At 39.4% G+C, this 18,898-nt stretch overlaps 1 protein-coding gene across 2 annotated transcripts in view; it reads right to left on the reverse strand.

Annotated features, from left to right (window-relative positions):
• The window catches only part of BICDL1 (BICD family like cargo adaptor 1), a 97,336-nt gene that overhangs the window by 23,897 nt on the left and 54,541 nt on the right, over nucleotides 1-18,898 (reverse strand). For both annotated transcript variants that reach the window (XM_065890159.1, XM_065890158.1), the window contains exon 3: nucleotides 1,979-2,095. In XM_065890159.1, coding sequence (XP_065746231.1) covers nucleotides 1,979-2,095 — 117 coding nt within the window. The remainder of the gene's footprint in view (nucleotides 1-1,978; nucleotides 2,096-18,898) is intronic.

Raw genomic sequence — 18,898 nt, forward strand, 5'->3', positions numbered from 1 at the left:
CACTGTCCTGCTCGGGGGCTATGGGAAGCCTTCCCAAATCCCTTCAATTGCTAGTGGCCTTGGGAACTTTTGGAGTCCTGCAGGTCCCCCAGCTCCTCCCATTTATCAGTTTTCTGCTAGAATGATCTCTCAACCAGTTTCTTGTGAATATTCTCCTGTTGTGTTTAAGATGTTCTCCACACTCTCTAGTCTAGCATGACAACAATTCACTAAAAGGACCAACCTCAGACTGTTTCCAGGGGAGATTTGGAAATGAATGTCTAACTTGTCCCAAGTCCTCTGAAATCTTTACCTTCCCCCTGCTTTTTGGCTGTTCTCACTCTCTGAATTCTGTTCATAGGGCACAGATCTTCCCTGGCCACCCACCTATCAGATAGGATGCTGTCCTGGGGAAATGAAGTATGTGGCCTTTGTCCAGAGGGATCAGGTATCTGGCCAAACAAAGAAACACTGTCTCTCAAGTGTGCACCTGGGTAAGGGACCGAAAGGAGCAGGCCCTTTTGTGAATGGGTCCACTATTCCCCACACTGAAGCAGCGTTACCCACATGAAGGGAATTCTTACTCTAGTTGGTTTTCATTTAAATACCCTCTGACCTTTACATTTTCCTTCCCATGGATCACCTTTGTTTCCCAAGTTCCACTTAGTGAAGTCATGAGGTAAATATGGTTCTGATACACAGCCCCACCCCTTAAAAAAACTTAGCGATTCAGCTCTATGTGAAGTAACTTATTTGAAATAAACAATTTCATAGCTTGGCTTTTAAAAGTAGCCGTGTTATTGGATGAAGCAAGGAATTGGCATTAGACAGCCAACTCCCTCACCCCATCCTACACACCCTGAAACCTGGGACCAAATCTGGCCATAAATATTCCTGGGAAAGACCCTGTGTCATGAGGGTCTAGAAACAGTGAATTGGGGGTGGTGGGGAAAGGAAAACAGGCAACACGATGGAGTCAGACTTCGGCAGAGGTGGTGGAACAGCACATCATGCACACAAACCGTCACAGGCAGGCATGCCAAACCCACCAGCACCAACTACTTACTTCAAGAACCTGCTGCTCAATACCAGTAGGAATTCCAAGGGAAGGGAAGAAGGAAGGGAGAGCCAGGAGAAAAGAGAAGATATTGACAGACTTTAGGAAAAACATCTTCATGTCATTTATGAAGCAGGAGAGCAGCCATCTGGGCCTCTTGGGCCTGACCACGCTGGCTGGTTCCTTCAGGGGTGCACGATCATGTGGCGCTAGACCGTCCCTCAAAGTGTGACTCAGCCAAAGGGCTGCTGTTTGGACACCTGGCTGAGGGGTCCTGGGAGCAGACTAGGTGGAAGCCTCCTCAGGAGACAGCCCCCATTTGGACTGGTGATATGACCCTTCCCCTCTCCTCCCCACAACTGGATTCTCAAAGTATTGTTCCCTGAGTGCTACTTTTTTCCCCCCTCTGGCCCTCTCAGGCCATAGACCCTGCCTGCCTTCTCATATATTTCCAATAACATTACTTTCTTCCAAACACCACACACAGTGCTTTCCACGTATTAACTCATCAGGTCCTCACAACAACCCTATGAAGTAGACACTTCTATTACTCTCAGTTTATAAGTGAGAATAATAGGCCCTATTAAGATGGACTGAACTGGACCCAAATGGAATGGAGGAAGGGAGGATTCCCTTTCCAATCTTCTATTTAGGATTGGCATGGATGTTCTTTGAGGGATCAACATATTCAGTAAAAAGTAGGGCATTCATAATTTCAACACACTCAGCAGTAACTCTGAGCAACCTTATTTTTCTAGACAACAGGCTACCTGGAGGAACATGGTCAAGTGTTCCCCATTTAGTTTCTCACAGATATGTCTCCCTAGAGATTTTAGATAGAGCAGGTTTTTGTTCAGAGGGCTCCTTGTCTAAAAGACCTGGCACGGCAGCTCCAATGAGAAAAGCACTTCCATCCAAGCACTGCTGCACGGGGAGGCTCACCTCGGCCTGAAGGCTTTCGAGTCGGATGATGTGCTGGTTGGTTGATGAGTTTTTCTCCCGAAAGTCTTCTCTGAGGGCATGGACTTGCATAGATAGCTGTCTCTCAACTTCTGATGCCTGCAAGCAGAAGAGACCATACAGCTGACTTAGAGGTTGTACAAAAGAGGACTGATTTGCCTTTCATTTCTCAAGCATCTCTTTGCAACTCTATTCTACAAGTACACGATGAGAAACTGGTCTCCCATCCCTGGTCCCTTTGTTCCCTCACACCCAAACAAGACTAACCCCTATCCCTACCTCCACCATGAATGACTCTGTCTAGGTCTAAGACCACTTTGCTGATCAGAGGAAACAGGCCTAGAAAATTGTAAGTTCTCAAATGTTAGTTATCATCATTATGGTTCTGCAGAAGCTCAGCAAACATCTAAATTGAGAGACATGCTCAGTATTTTACATGGAAGAATAAGACCAATATACCTAATACCTTAGAAATTCCTTTATTTCTCCCATGCATTTCCTTGGTGGGGCCCAGGCAAATCATCTCTGTCTGTATTTCTTACTTCCAGTCAACATGGGTACTATTTAAAATACCCTGTCATGTCTGTTAAGATTTTTTCTGTTCATTCCTCAAGGAACTTTCGATTCTCTGGGGAGTGCTGGCTGAGGTGCTCGTTTCCCACCCTAATCCATTTATTCTCTAATGCTGAAACACAGCAAACACCAAATACCATTTGGTGTGTCAGCACCTTCTCTTGAATATGCAGGAGAGTACTTTGAAAGAATGCACCCTTGGAAAGATATGAACTCAGTCATCCTCCGGAGGGCCCAGCCAAGCCCCCACTGAGGAAAGCCCTGAACCCTGCCCTGTGGAGGAGAGCCACAGGACAGGTTAAGTAACTGCCTCAGTGCTTTTCTGAGGCCAAATAGGGTCAGTAAGCTTTATGCGTTCTCAGGAAAGATCACGGTGTGCAGAAATGGTTGGGAAAGGCTTTCAGAGGAGGTGGGATGGTAATAATGTTGAAATGGTAGGCTAGCTGTTCAATGAGGCTCTTACAGTAATGGTTATAGGTTCAACAGTTCCTTTTATCTTCAAGTGCTGTATAACCAATTGTCCATCTTTTTTTGGTTCCATAGATTCAACAAACGTGCCCCCTGCCCCAGACTACAGCGCCACAAGAATCAACCTATACTGCTAATTTTTAAACAATTACAAAACATACAACAAAAGAAAATTAAACCATCTCTTTTTCTTCCTTATTCTAAATTTAATTTTAGACACTACCAGCTTGTTTCTTAATCACTTAGAAACACAATATTAGTCATCCTTGCCTAAAAATAAAATTAGTATTATTTACTGAGTACTTCACTATGTGCAAGAACTGTGCTAAATGCTTTACCTTAATTGTCACAACCAAAGTAGGGCCTGTCACCCTCAATTTACTTCCAAGGCAACAGGCTCAGGGAAGTGAGGGAACTTGCCCCACATTTTAGTGAATGACAGCATCAGAATGGTAAACTTTGGGCTGTCTTACTCCGAAATTAGGACTGCAATACTGCCTTCTTACACAGTATCTTGAAATAGTTTTTCCTATTTCTATCACTCACTATTGAAACTAACTTCATGAGTCCAATTTAGAAAGGCTTGTTTTCTTTCTTTTCTTCTTTTTTTAATACTAAGCAATTTTATTTGACTCTTGAAATTTCTTCAAATAGAATTTAGGGCCCATAAGGAAAATTTCCTCTTATAAATGCTGCAGTTCGATTGCCTATACTGAATTCAGTTGACTATCAGGGTTTCAAATATGTTCAGATTACAAAGCACTGGGTAATTCAGGCAGCTGACCTCATTCTGAGCATCACTGCCTTGACATGAATCATGAGACAACCACAGAGATGCACTGAGGGCTACAAATCTAGCTCAGGTGGTATCAGAAATGCTCCTGTAGACAGTCTCCTCTCAAAGTGATCTTCCTAGAAATAAAATTTGTCTCTTCCCTCCAGGAAGCATGACACCAAAGTCTCAGCTCCTAACCACTATGTTATAATGTTTCCTTTAATTGTCTGACTCCTCAGATGTGCCCAAGGATATACTGTTCACAAAGACTTCTAACCTACAGCTCTCATATGAATCTCCAACAGCCCTAAGAAGCAGGAATTGATGGCCTCATTTTGCAGACAAGGAGGTGGAGGCTGAGAGGAGTGGCACTGCCCTGGTCTTCAGCCTCCCAGTTCTGTGCTCTCCCACCACACCATGGCCACCTCCAGTCAGGTGGCCAGTCATTTGTCTGTGATGGTGATGGAGGGGAACGGATCAATCAGACATATAAGTACCATCTGTAAGGAGCTAATGCACCTTCCAAAGTATATTATTTTCTTCTTTTTCAGAGATGGAAACTGGCTCAGATACTTAGACCTGACTACCAGAATGAATATTAGCTATTTCTGCACATAAATTAAATAATAATCTCTGAAGTTTGACATAACTCTAATGTTCTAAATGCTTTCTGAACAAAGTATCAGAAAGGTTACAAAGCCAATTTTAGTTCCATAGTGGATTTCAGAGCTTCTTTGAAGTTCTTCAAGTAGGAGAGTAAGCCAGAATAACAGTGGTCTTTCTGAAGAGATCTGCCCTGCTCCTGAGAGGAGGGATGTATGATGAAAGGAAAAACAAGTTAAGGGTCAGATGGTCAGGGTTAAGAGTTCCTGTCCTACCATAGATATGGGTATGAGTTATATGAGTCATTTAACCTCTTTGAGTCTCACTTTCCCAATTTATAGACATATTCATCCTTTACACTGTAACACAAAAAAGGCAGGTTTGAAGGTATGCCCATTTCCCTATTTGTAATTCAGGACTTTGTGGGATTGAGTCTAATCACTGAAGTGTAGGGAAATAAAGAAAGGAAAGAAATATCGCATTGCTACAAGTTTAGGGCAGCTAGGATCAGTTGTTTGCTTTTTAAAAAACTCAGGTACTGAGAACACCATGTGTATGTTATAAGGAGCTGTCAAACGCACAAGTCCACTGAGAACAGCCTGTTTGGTGACTTGGCCAACATCATGAAGGTCAAGCTAAAAAATACAGGGAAATACAGAAATATTCGGCAGCCATACCTTTCAGTTCTGTTCTCCTGGTGGCCTTGCAAAGATAAGCTATTTAATATCCAGGAGCCATACCTCTCTTGGAGATAAAAAACTTTCTCCTTCTAGGTTTAGGGCAGCTAGTCATGGCCCTGGGACCTTTTCTGGTGGTCGTGGGGTTATATTAGGATAATTCATTTTGAAAGCAGAAAATGACAGGCATGGGACTTACAGTTTACTTCTCAAAATGATGAGTTTTGACTACCGTACCTGACTAAGCAGCCAGTAACAGCTGTGGCAAAACTGTGGCAGAGAATGACATCTATAATCATAGGTGAATATAAAAAAAGATGGTATGCTTTTAGCTCAGTTATTCTTTTATTCTTAAACTCTTAAACTTTTTTAATAATAAGGGTAACAGGTGACTTCCCTGGTGGTCCAGTGGCTAAGACTCCACGCTCCCAGTGCAGGGGGCCTGGGTTCGATCCCTGGTCGGGGAACTAGATCCCACATGCATGCCGCAACTAAGAGCCCAGTCTGCAACTAAGAAGAAGTCCACATGCTGCAACTAAGACCCGGCGCAGCCTAAATAAATAAATATTTTTTAAAAAAAGAGCAACAAATGTTTAGAGAAAAAAAATTAAGATGAACTGAAGGACTGAAATGAAAGTTTAAGTCCCCACTTATTCCTAATTAGTAGTACCACTCTCCAGTGATATATCTAATATCATCCATATTAGAGATGCTTCTTGTGAGTCTTTATAGAAATTTTCTATTCATATCTATCTATCTATCTAAAACATTACTAAAATTTTGGCTTTAAAAATACATATAGTGTTTTAATATCTTTCTATGTCAATATGTAAATCTACCTTATTCTTTTTTTTTATTTTATTTTTTTATTTATTTTTTTTTTTGTGGTACACGGGCCTCTCACTGTTGTGGCCTCTCCCGCTGCGGAGCACAGGCTCCGGACGCACAGGCTCAGCGGCCATGGCTCACGGGCCCAGCCGCTCCGCGGCACGTGGGATCCTCCTGGACCGGGGCATGAACCCGTGTCCCCTGCATTGGCAGGCGGACTCCCAACCACTGCGCCACCACGGAGGCCCTACCTTATTCTTTTTAACAGTTGTCTGGCATTTAGTTATATGAATATACCATAATTTATTTAACTAGTCCTTGCTTATGAGCATTTATAGAGTATTTCAATTCTTTGCTATTATAAACAGTGCTTTCAAAAAATATCCTTGCTAATCAATCTTTGTACTTGTAGGAGAATACCCTATAAGTGAATAAATTCCTATAAGTGGAATTACTAGATAAAAGGAATGCATATTCATTTTTATAGGAACTGCCAAACTGTCCTCCAAAAATGTTGGATCAATTTACTGTACCCCTACTGACAGAGTGCAAATATGCCTGCTTCCTAATACCTTGCCACCACTGTGTATTATGAAATGTTTTAATCTTTAGATACTTATTTCTAATGTTCTCAAAAACATCTCTTTTACTTTCATTGCATAAAGATTGAATAAAGAAAACAAGACATTCAAGAAATAACTCTAGTTCTGTTAAAGAATGCTGAAAAGTTTAACACATACATTTCTTGAACTATCTGAAATGAACTACTTTTATAATCTGAGTGCTCAGGTAATTATTTATTATTTAATTAATCCTCAAATTGGCAAAAAAACCTGACAGTGTGTTCCTTCTGCCCGATATGCTTGATTTGGTCAAGTACCATCTAGGACAGATTACTTTCTCTCCACTGAGCAGAGCTGTTCCATGATTACTTTTCCAATTGACATGACTAGCAATATAAGAATATTTCACTAGACTGTAACATTTTAAATTTGTTTAAACTGGCCAAAGTAGAACTGTTAACTATATACTTTTTAAAATTTTTTTAATTTTTATTTTTGGCTGCTTTGGGTCTTCATTGCTGTGTGTGGGCTTTCTCTAGTTGCAGCAAGCGGGGGCTACTCTTTGTTGTGGTGCGCGGGCTTCTCATTGCGGTGGCTTCTCTAGCTACAGAGCACGGGCTCTGAGGTGCGTGGGCCTCAGTAGTTGCAGCATGTGGGCTCATTAGTTGCAGCACGCGGGCTCAGTAGATGCGGGAGCACGTGGGCTTCAGCAGTTGTGGCGCATGAGCTTACTTGCTACGTGGCATGTGGGATCTTCCCGGAGCAGGGATCGAACCTGTGTCCCCTGCATTGGCAGGCAGATTCTTAACCACTGCACCACCAGAAGAGTACTAACTATATACTTTCTTGTTAAATGGAGGCAAGGAAGTTGCATTAGTTACACATGAGCATCCATTTAACTTATTTGTGAAAAGAGAAAAAATGAGCCAATTAACTTAGAAATTATAGTAGGAGAGCTCTACCATTTTATTTTTATTTTTTAATTGAAGTATGATTGATTTACAGTATGTGTTATTCAGTTGTATAGCAAAGAGATTCAGTTATACACACACACACACACACACACACACACACACGCTTTTTCAGATTCTTTTCCACTATAGGTTATCACAAGATATTGAATATAGCTTCCTGTGCTATGCAGTAAGTCCTTGTTGTTTATTTTATATATAATAGAGATTAATATAATCTATTAATCCCATAAGTTTGTTTTCTATGTCTGTGAATTTGTTTCTATTTTTGTAAATAAGTTCATTTGTATTATTTCTTTAGATTGCACATATAAGTGATATCATATAGTATTTGTTTTCCTCTGACTTTCTTCACTTAGTAAGACAATCTCTAGGTCCATCCATGTTGCTGCAAATGACAATATTCCATTCATTTTTATGGTTAATATTCCATTTGTGTGTGTGTGTGTGTGTGTGTGTGTGTTACACATCTTCTTTATCCATTCAGCTGTTGATGGACATTTAGGGTTACTTCTATGACTTGGCTATTGTAAACAGTGCTGCTTTGAACACTGGGGTGCATGTGTATCTTTTTAAATTAGAGTTTTCATCTTTTCCGAATATAAGTCCAGGAGTGGGATTGCTGGATCATATGATAACTCTATTTTTAGTTTTTTATGGAACCTCCATATTGTTCTCCATAGTGGCTGTCCCAATTTACATTCCCACCATCAGTATAGGAGGGTTCCCTTTTCTCCACACCCTCTCCAGCATTTACTATTTGTAGACATTTTGATGATGGCCATTCTGATTGGTGTTTGGTGGTACTTCATTATAGTTTTGATTTGCATTTCTCTAATAATTAGTGATGTTGCGCATATTTTCAAGTGCCTGTTGCCCATTTGTATGTCTTCTTGGAGAAATGTTTATTTAGGTCCTCCGTCCATTTTTTGATTAGGTTGTTTTTTTTTTTTTGATATTGAGCTGTATGAGCTGTTTGTATATCTTGGAAATTAAGCCCTGTTAGTTGCATAATTTGCAAATATTTTCTCCCAGTTCGTTTTGTTTCTTTTTGGGTCGCAGCACACGGCACACAGGATCTTAGCTGCCCGACCAGGGATCGAACCTGCCGCACCCCCTGCAATGGAAGCACATAGTCCTAACCACTGGACTGCCAGGGAAGTCCCTATTTTTCAATTTTCAGTTTCTGTAACAGAACCCCAGAATATGGGTTTGTTTTGAAAATACATTTTATTGATTTCCCCCCAATCTTTCTACGTATGTATGTACAATTACCCATGATCATATTACTCATACAGATTTTTTCATTTTGCCTGGTATCAGAAACATTTCCATGTTATTTATTATTACACTTCTTAATTGTCACTTTAAGTGACTGCATAATATTCCATCAAGTAGATATGCTATGATTTCCTTTACCACTCCCTTATTGTTAGGCATCTGGGATTTTCCCATATTTTGCAATTATAATGAATACGTGTCACCCTGGTGGTGGTAGCAGAACTTTACTACTAGTAGAAGTGGAATAGAAAACCTAAGTTTTCCAGTAGAATGGAAAAACTGAGTCAGAAAAGTAGATGATTATACTTTAGAATAGAAAATCTACACCAATTTGAACCGAAAATGGGTTTATGATTAGCCTTTGCTTAACTGGAAAATCCAATTAACCTGAAGTCTGTATTTTCTTACTTTCAAGGTCTTATAGTTAAAAACTTTCAAATTTGGTAATAGGTGCCATGAGCCTACTGATAGTAAAAAGGAGGCTTATCATGTAATATGCTATCTTGATTATTTATAGTAATGAAAGCAATAGCCATCTACTAGATGGTAAGTAAATGCAAAAATGTATGATAGCCTTTTGCTCTCACTAGGCTTTAGTATGCCAATTCCTCCCAAAGCCTTTCAAAAATAAAACTCAGAAGTTAAGTTTGTTTTGTATTTATATTTTACTTAATATATAAAGATAGTAAGATTTTCACCAATACCTTTCCAAAGAGGAGGTTTCATTTCTGGTAATACAGTGGGATAGGTTGTTTGGACTGACCTTCCTACTGAAAACAGCTAAAAATACTGGATAAAGTGGAAAAGATTTCTTAAAAGCATCAAAGAGCTGACAAGATATTAACGGAGTCACATTAATATTTCACATATGCAAATTATTACAACCAACCAATGGAACACAAACAGTAACAAATAAACCTAACTACACCACAAATAAATAGCATAACCACAACTGTAGGGGGCCAATAAGAAAATAACTTACTTAAATAGCTTTGGAAAACAGTCTTTTGACTGTATACTGTAAGGTTCGGGGAAAAAAGAACTCTACAGAGCTACTGAACTGTAGTTAATAAACTTGTTTCTCACAGATGTATGGTTTAGCAATTCTAACATTACTGTATGTGTTTAATAGAATTGAACAAATAAGTAAATGTACCATGGATAATGAGAACTGGATTCTCTTGTGGAAAAAAAAAGTAACAAATAAGGAAAGAGGGAAGGCTAACATGAACTCTGTGGTACTGTATTAGAACTGGAGACATCAGAATGAACTTACGGTTTTTAATACATATATAAATGGAGAGATTGAGAAAGAATTATAGATATCTGTTTATGAATGTGTTAGCATTTACACACTTATTTCCTAATTCTGTCTTCTGAGAGGGCCTAAAAGTAATGACATTCTACTGCTCACATTGGTTTCTATATACCAATCTCTAATAAATGAACTAAAGCTCCTTGGAGAAATGGCTTGTTCCAGCGTTGGGGAAGGAAAAATACAAGATGAGCCTGGAACATCTTGTGATGCCAGAAAGAAAGGAAGTGCTCAAAAAATGATGGAGGTACACTGAATGGACATAGGAGTCAACTCGAAGGAGCTCCCAATGCCTAAGGCTGGGACCATATGATCAATAAAACAAATAATGACAGCAATGAATTATAATGTGTAGAATAAGATAAATATTCATGAGTCCACAATGATAAGTAAATAATTGGATAAATTAATTAATAAGGGAAGAGAGGCAGCTCTTCCTTACAGAAGAATTCCAATTAATAAATGTAGAAGGACCACTGGAGACAGAAAATCACCATTAGGCAAGCATCACAGTAATAACTGTTCCAGGCAAGAGCTAGAGGATGGGGACTTCCCTGGTGGTTCAGTGGCTAAGACTCCATGCTCCCAATGCTGGGGGCCCAGGTTCAATCCCTAGTCAGGGAACTAGATCCCACATGCCGCAACTAAGAGTTCGCATGCTGCAACTGAGACCCGGCTCAGCCAAATAAATGAATAAGTAAATACATAAAAAAAGAGCTAGAGGATGAATGCTAATAACTGGTGGGCAAAAGTCTGACAAGAAACAGGATATTTATATGGTCTCAAAGTTATCTCCCTGTAAGACTTATTAATTACAAAGAGGAAAAGAGTAACTTCACAGTGGAGAAGCCTGGCAGATACTACCTTAGCCGAGTGGTAGAAGTTAATATCACCAGTAAAAAAATATATATACCAACACCTCATGTCCTCAATATGAAACACTGAAAAGGGCACAACTGCATTTCTGTGCTATTGCTGCAAAACTGCATAACCTAATTTAATCATGACAAAACACCAGACAAACCCAAATTGAGGGACCTTCTATAAAACAATTCATCATTACTCTTCAAAAGTACCAACTTCAGGAAAAACAAACCAACACTGAAGAACTGTCAGAGATTGCAGGAGACAAAATAAACATGACAACTAAATACAATATGGGAGGTTGAGCTGAAACCTGGGCCAAAAAAAGGATGCTGGTGGGAAAATTGGCAAAATTCCAGTAGGTATGTAGATTAGTTAATATTGCCTCAATGTTAATTTACTGGTTTTGATAACTGCACTATGGTTACGTAAGATGTTAGTATTAGGGGAAAATAGAAGAAGGGTATATGAGAATCTCTATTTTTTCCCGTAACTTCCTTATAAGGCTAACAGTATTAAAAAAAAAAAATACCGCATTGGTAGTGCCACTAGACACTTGGCAGGAGAAAACAAGTCATCTCTGAAGGATGGTAACTTCATCCAAAGATCAAATAATTTCTATAAATAATTTTCTAATAAAAATAAGCAGATTGGGCTTCCCTGGTGGTGCAGTGGTTGAGAGTCCGCCTGCCGATGCAGGGGACACGGGTTCGTGCCCCGGTCCGGGAAGATCCCACGTGCTGCGGAGCGGCTAGGCCCGTGAGCCATGGCCGCTGAGCCTGCGCGTCCGGAGCCTGTGCTCCGCAACGGGAGAGGCCACAACAGTGAGAGGCCCACGTACCACAAAAAAAAAAAAAAAAAGCAGATTATAGTAAAACAAAACCAAAAATACCCAAAGAAACAAATACTCATGAGCAAGAACCACCACAAACAACAGAAACATTCATAATGACTTCAGATACTAGAATTATCAGATATAGATTGTAAGACAACTGTGATTATGTTTAGATAAATAAAAGACATGATTAAAAATATCTCTGTGGAACAGGAAAATATAAAATACAACTGACCAGACTGAAAATGACACAAGATGTCTAGCAATAAAAAACAATCCTTTGAGTTCACATAGCATCATGGACACACACCTCTAGCAGAGCACATATTACATTTTATTACAGTTATCCATTGGCATTCCTTCTCCCTCACCACATTTTATGCTTTTTAAGGTGAGAGGTGACTGAGTCTAATTCATTTTTGTATTCCCAGTGGATAGCACAATGCCTGGCATATGATAAGTATGCAAAAAATGTCTGAACTGAACTGAACTAAGTATCTTTCATGGCTGACAGAAACTGCCCTTGAGCAATTAAAAGAATCAAGTCTAAATATATAGTAGTATAGCTACTATAGGATGAAAAAAACAAAAGTAAAAATCTCCAAAGAACTAGAGTAGACACACAGACCCCCAAATTTAAGTCAAAATGTTAACAAAAGTTTATTAAGCTTTTACTGTGTGGCCAGATTTATGCTATGAACTAGGGATACAATAGTGAGGAAGACAGATCTGGTCTCTACTTTAGGTTCTAAAAATGTCAGAGCTGGAACTTACTAGAAAAAACAAACCAGTTATTTGAACTCCCTCATTGCACAGATAAGGAAACTGAGGCCCAGAAGGGATACATAAGGGTCACATAACGAGTAACTGAAAGGTAAACAAATGAGATACCAATTTAGGGAGAATGACTGAAAAGGATGGAAAACCAAATCACAGAAAACAGGGACTTAAAATTTTAATAGCAATGCAGTTGATAGAGAAAGGTTAGAGAATGAGAAAACAAAACCAAACCTGAGACATAGTAAGTAGAGTACTGATGTTTGCAAATATTCAAAGAAAAACATTTTCTCTTCCTGGTCTCTCATCTTGGGTTTCAACTAGATTAACTATTTTAATCTCTCTCCTGCTAGACTTTGAGCCCTAGTATCCACATTATTTAGTACATCCCTGGTGCTTAAAACATATTTGGAGAATGAATGGTTTATGTTTTATCAGAAAGACAGTTTTCCTATCAAGTTCTATTTTTCACTTTAGAATACAGAGCATCCTCTCTAGACTTTGCAAAGTACTACTTTACTACCAAGCCAAAGTAAACACAGAAACAAACACCTAACAATTCTTTCAAGTGAAAAATTTAAGATTTTAACAAAATGAAGATAAGTTTCATATTGATCAAGCTTTTCATTTTATTTTAGCTTAATGGGATTATGTTTTTCTGAACAACCCAAAGTTCCATGCCTGTTACAGGTAGACATTTGCCCGTCTAATCCATGTTGGGTTACTGGGTTCTTGTAAATTTATGCTGTTACATGATAATGGTGTGGCTATGGACATCCGCTGTACTACTTTACTAATTAATACTATCTTAGTTCAGATATGCGATGCAGACAGATGAAACTCACTTTGTACCCAAGATTTATGTACAAGGATGTTCACTGCATAATTGTTTGCAACAGTAAAAGACTGGAGGCAACCCAAGTGTTCACTGTTAGCAGATTGGATGTATCAGTGCAATGGAATGCTATATACATCTACCTGCACTAATATGACAGGTGAGAACTCTACCACTGAATCACCCACGCACTGATTACTTGCATTAATATGGAAAGATTTCAACAATGTAATATAAAGTGAAAAAAACCCAGCATATTTGATCCTATTTACCTAAGATTATGTGTATATGTTTATTTAAGTGCACACATGCATAGAAGGCCTGGAAGGCTATTCATCAAAATGCTATCAGTGATTATCTCTAGAGGATGAGATTCCTAGTGATGTTCATTTCGGAAAAAAATTTGTCATAAAGTTTGAATATTCTATAGTAGTGTGTATTATCTTAATAATTAGGGAAAATAAAGTTATTTTATTTAAAAATAGGTAGGGCTTCCCTGGTGGCGCAGTGGTTGGGAGTCCGCCTGCCGATGCAGGGGACGTGGGTTCGTGCCCCGGTCCGGGAGGATCCCGTGTGCCACGGGGCGGCTGGGCCCGTGAGCCATGGCCGCTGGGCCTGAGCGTCTGGAGCCTGTGCTCTGCAATGGGAGAGGCCACAACAGTGAGAGGCCCGCCTACCGCAAAAAAAAAAAAAAAAAAAAAAAAAAAAAAAATTAACATGAAATAAAGATCAGAAATTTTAGTAATAATGAGGCTTGGGAGAGTGATACAACAATCACAACAAACCTCAGACAGCATAAGCTTAGAAAGATTGAGGGGGAAGAGAAGTTATTATTATTACTTTTAAACTTTTAAAGTTCTAAAACTTACAGTTTCATGTCCCTATGAGGTATATAAAAAATACAAGACACAATCTCCATCCTCAAGTAGCTGAAGGAGAATGAGATGAACACTCGTGAAGAAGCCAATATAAGGTACAGAATATTTGTACATACTGACAGGTAGTAAGAGAAATGCACACATAGCTCAAGACAAAATATCGTAGATGTCTTACGAGAAGGAACAACAAAGAATACAGCTGTGTGATCTTGAGAAAACTATACAATCACTATACCTCAGTTTCCTCATCTGAAAAATGGTGATTAAAAGATCTACCTTAACAGTTATGCCAGCATTAAAATGAAATAATGTTAGGGAACCGTGGACCGGAACCATCTGCCCTGGCCAGGCATGAAAATAACTGCTTGCATAAGTTGTCTCACAAGAGAAGGTCCCAATAGGGAACAAGGAACTGACAAACTGCCGCCAACGAGAAGAATGAGGAGGGGTCGAAAAGAGGGAGGAGATGCCAGCCCATAGTATATCCTGCCAACCTCCCAGAAACACTCACGCTGGAATCCATATTGATTGAGAGATGTGCATGCCACCAGGAAAAGCCCTGAGTCAGACCAAACATGGGCATGAGCAAAACGACCGGGCACAGACAACCCGGAAATTAACCCCCATCTCCACAAAACCCGAGACTTCGAGCCACGACGATGCAGAGCAGTTCTCCTGGGTTCCTCACCCTGCTGCTGCTCTCCGCTTGAGCGCCGCTTTTCAATACAGTCTTTTGCTTCATCAGCACGTATGGCTCCTCGGACAATTCATTTCTGAGTGTTAGACAAGAGCCCTTCTTGGGCCCTTGAAGGGGTCCCTCTCTGGTAACAATAATGTAGATAAAATGTTTAGCACTGACTAAATATGTAATAAGTTATAGCTATTACTATTATTTATGATAAAGTGAAAACTCCAAATAGAATACTGACATTTGCTCAAAGGAAAACATGCAATTTGAAAGTTGAAACCTCCGAGACTATCTGGCTCTAACCACTAATTTGGTGGCTGATGAAACTGAGGCATGGGTCAACAAAGTGAGGCCTTTGATATGATTTGAGTGAGCGAAAGTAAGGTCCTGCCTAAGATCACACAGCTAGTTGGCGCTTGACTACTATTTTCAGTTTCTTTCCATTTCAATACCATTATTTTTCTTTTAGACAAAAACAGAGTCACATATTGGATGATTTTCAGGGATGCCAAAAACTCATCCCCTAGAATAAGGAAAGCCTGATGCCACTAACAATGTTTATTACGCATGGGAGGGAATGCCTGCTTATATGAGATATGTGGAAAGCTGCTCTATGACATTTAGAAAGTGTACGCCCACCAGATAGGGGCCATGTCTAATTTTGTTTTATTTGAAAGAACTTTAAAATTAGAGCACAATAATGGTTTTATTATCATCCTTTTCATCATTATCACAAACGTAATCCCTCAGCATCAAAGACCTTAATTGAAAAAGAAAAAAAGGAGAAATGTTAATCCACTTTTGTTTCTGGACGAGGGCCATTATTCAATGTCAGATCCCTACTGCTAGTTAAAAAAAATGTATTTCAGAAGAAGTCAGAACAGATTTTTAAATTTTTATTTTTAAATGTTCTATGAGGACTCATATAATAAAACAGGCCCTAGATATTGCCAATATACTGTATTCATAATCAAAACTTTTGATTCATGTAGTACTTTTTTCTTTTTTAAACCAAAATGACACAATACTGTGTTCACTCGATGGCCTGGCACTTTGCACTAACTCCAACATGGATAAAACACTTGCTTTCTATGCTTTTAATTGAGGATACAGAGATGAATAAAACTCAACTCTTGTGGGAAAACTGTCTTCCAAATTCAGGCTCTGAAAAGAACACGGTCTTTCTTCTCTACCAGTTACTGCATTGTGTAACCTCAGGCAAAACTGCAGCACTCTTTGTGCCTTAGTTTCCTCACTTGTAAAATGAGGATAAAGTGGTAGCTGCCTCAAAAGGTCATTGTGAGGATGAGATAAATTAATCTATGTAAAGTGCTGAGAAGAGTGCCTGGTGCACAGTAAGTACTGCATGTGCGAGCTGTTCTGTTGCTACTATTGTCTGCATCACTATTATAGCTCTAATAACCTCAAAGATCAACTGAATTGAAGACCTGATGTTCAAGTCATTGGCCCAGAAAGTCTAAAAGATTAAATACAAAAGAGGACAGATCTTAAAAAGCCTAAGAAAATTTGGCATAGAGATTGATTGGAGAGAATGACAGCCCTCACTGAGGCCGTGTTGCAGAGAATCTAGGTACTCTCTTTTATCCACGGATGTGGTGTGGTGACCATAGAGAAACCTTGAAAGGTCTCAGGGGTAAAAAAAGGGGAGTGGATATGGAAATGTAGCCAAGCTAAAAGAATTACTATCCAGCTAAACTGAGGAACTGCATTGTCTACAAGAACCTGTCTATCTTGGAACAGGCCTCCCTGTTCCCTCAGGGTTGAAAATACCATGAGCACTGCAAACTTCCCAGAATTTGAAATGTTTATGCTTTCAAAAGATTACATGGAGATACGTGGAAGAGAAACTGAGAACCTTTTCATAATAAACAGGAAGGCTGAGGGGGAAGATAGATTCTTTGAATGACATTCTACTTAAATTTTAATTTAGGTCAGTGATGGGAATGGGCTGGGGTAAGTAGACACTTAGGAGTCCTTCACAAGAAAACAAATGGTGTTGTCCTAGGGACACACTCAGGATTCCCTTAGAAAATAACTGTCACGGCTAATCCTAATAAAGAAAGAAAATTCTAGTATTATTAATGTTTTTTATTTCTTTTGGTCATATGGCTCACCTGGGGACTCATCTAGACCTTAAAGGTTGGAATGTTCAAATACTCCTGTTTGGAGGTGGGAAAGGTTTTAGGAGAATTTGCTTTCCAAATTGGTGGTCACTTTCTTCTTCCCACCACCATAAAAACAAAACTATTAATCAAATTATGCTTTTTTCTTTTTTCCCTGTACAAGCCTCTGCGATTTTGCTTACGGTGCGCTCCCTTCTTGGAATACCTTTCCCTGAAAATTTTCACCTGATAAATTCTTAACCTTAATGGCCCAGTTCAGAGGTGACACCTGTATCGCTTTTATAATCTCCTAGGGTAAAATGACTACATTATTTGCAGTCCTGTAATAATAGTCTATTTTGAGTATTACATACTCTATTCTGTTTATTTGTTTACTACACAGTCTGTTCTGTTTATTTGTTTACATGTGTGTTTTCTCTCTTACACTGTGAATGACTTAAGAACAGGAAATTGGAACTCATATTAATACTTGTTTGCTTAAAAACGTATACAGCACAGAGTAGGTGCTCAAATGTTTACTGTATGAGATAAAATCTGAACCCCTTAAGTGAGTACTTTTTGAGATAGTCAAGCTAAAACTGGAAAAAAAAGAGGTGGGATTAAGCTAAACCACAGGAGTGTCCCTTTAGCAAATTTCCAGCAGGATCATCAGGTAATTAATGAGATAATTCCCTTTGATTTAAATAGCCTATCCCCAGGAAAGGGCACTATTTCCTCCTATAGGTCATCACCAGGACTCAGGCGGATTTACTTACTGCTTTGATGTAAATTACCTATGACTGATCTGCTGATTTGCTGATTGGTGCTTCTACATATACCTTCACTCTGCTTTTGCATGTGGAATCTTTTAATACTTAGAACCCACAACTTCTTCCCCTGTGCCTTCTATAAACCTCACAGGAGTCTTTCTTTTATAAGGTCATTACTGATTGATAGGAAATAGATTTGAATGAAATCCTTTTTGGAGCTTGTCATTAAGTAGGCACCCCCAGAAGTATATATATGGAAGTAGGCTTTAAATTCAGATTTATTTGGGACTTCCCTGGTGGCCCAGTGGTTAAGAATCCGCCTTTCAATGCAGGGGACGTGGGTTCAATCCCTGGTCAGGGAACTAAGATCCCACATGCCACCGCGGGGCAACTAAGCCCACACTCTAGAGCCCATACACCACAACCAGAGAGCCCTTGTGCCACAACTACTGAGCCCACACGCTCTGGAACCCACATGCCACAACTAGAGAGAAGCCTGTGTGCTGCAATGAAAGATCCCGCATGCTGCAACTAAGACCCGATGCAGCTAAATAAATAAATATTTAAATTCACATGTATTTTATACTGAAGAGAAGCCCATGTTCTTTTAGTTTGGGTTGAATGCAACAAACTAAATCTGAGGAAAAGAAAGATAATGAATATTTATTAAGCACTCCATTTCCAAGCACTGCTCTAGGTAACATGTTATTTCATTTTATCTTAACAATGCTATAGGATATGTCCTGTTAACCTGTTTTAAGGATGAAGAAAGTGAAGCTAAGTGAGATTAAGTCACATAGTTGAGGTCACTTAATCAGTAAATGATAGAGCTAGTATTCAAATGTAGGTCTGATCTGAAAGCCAATGAAAATGCCACTCTACAACCACACCCACAGGAAAAGACTCCTCACACCTACCTCTGGTTAGGTTTACCAGCAACAACCAGACCTCCAGTGGGCACTTCTTCCTGAATGCTTTCAGACAGCTTTTGTAATTTATCTCCAGCCCTGACCTCTTCCCTAACTTCAGGCTCCTCTATCTAACTGCCTACTCAACACATCCAGTTGGATAGCTGATA

Source organism: Phocoena phocoena, chromosome 13 (genome assembly GCF_963924675.1).
Source record: "Phocoena phocoena chromosome 13, mPhoPho1.1, whole genome shotgun sequence".
Lineage (NCBI taxonomy): Eukaryota > Metazoa > Chordata > Mammalia > Artiodactyla > Phocoenidae > Phocoena > Phocoena phocoena.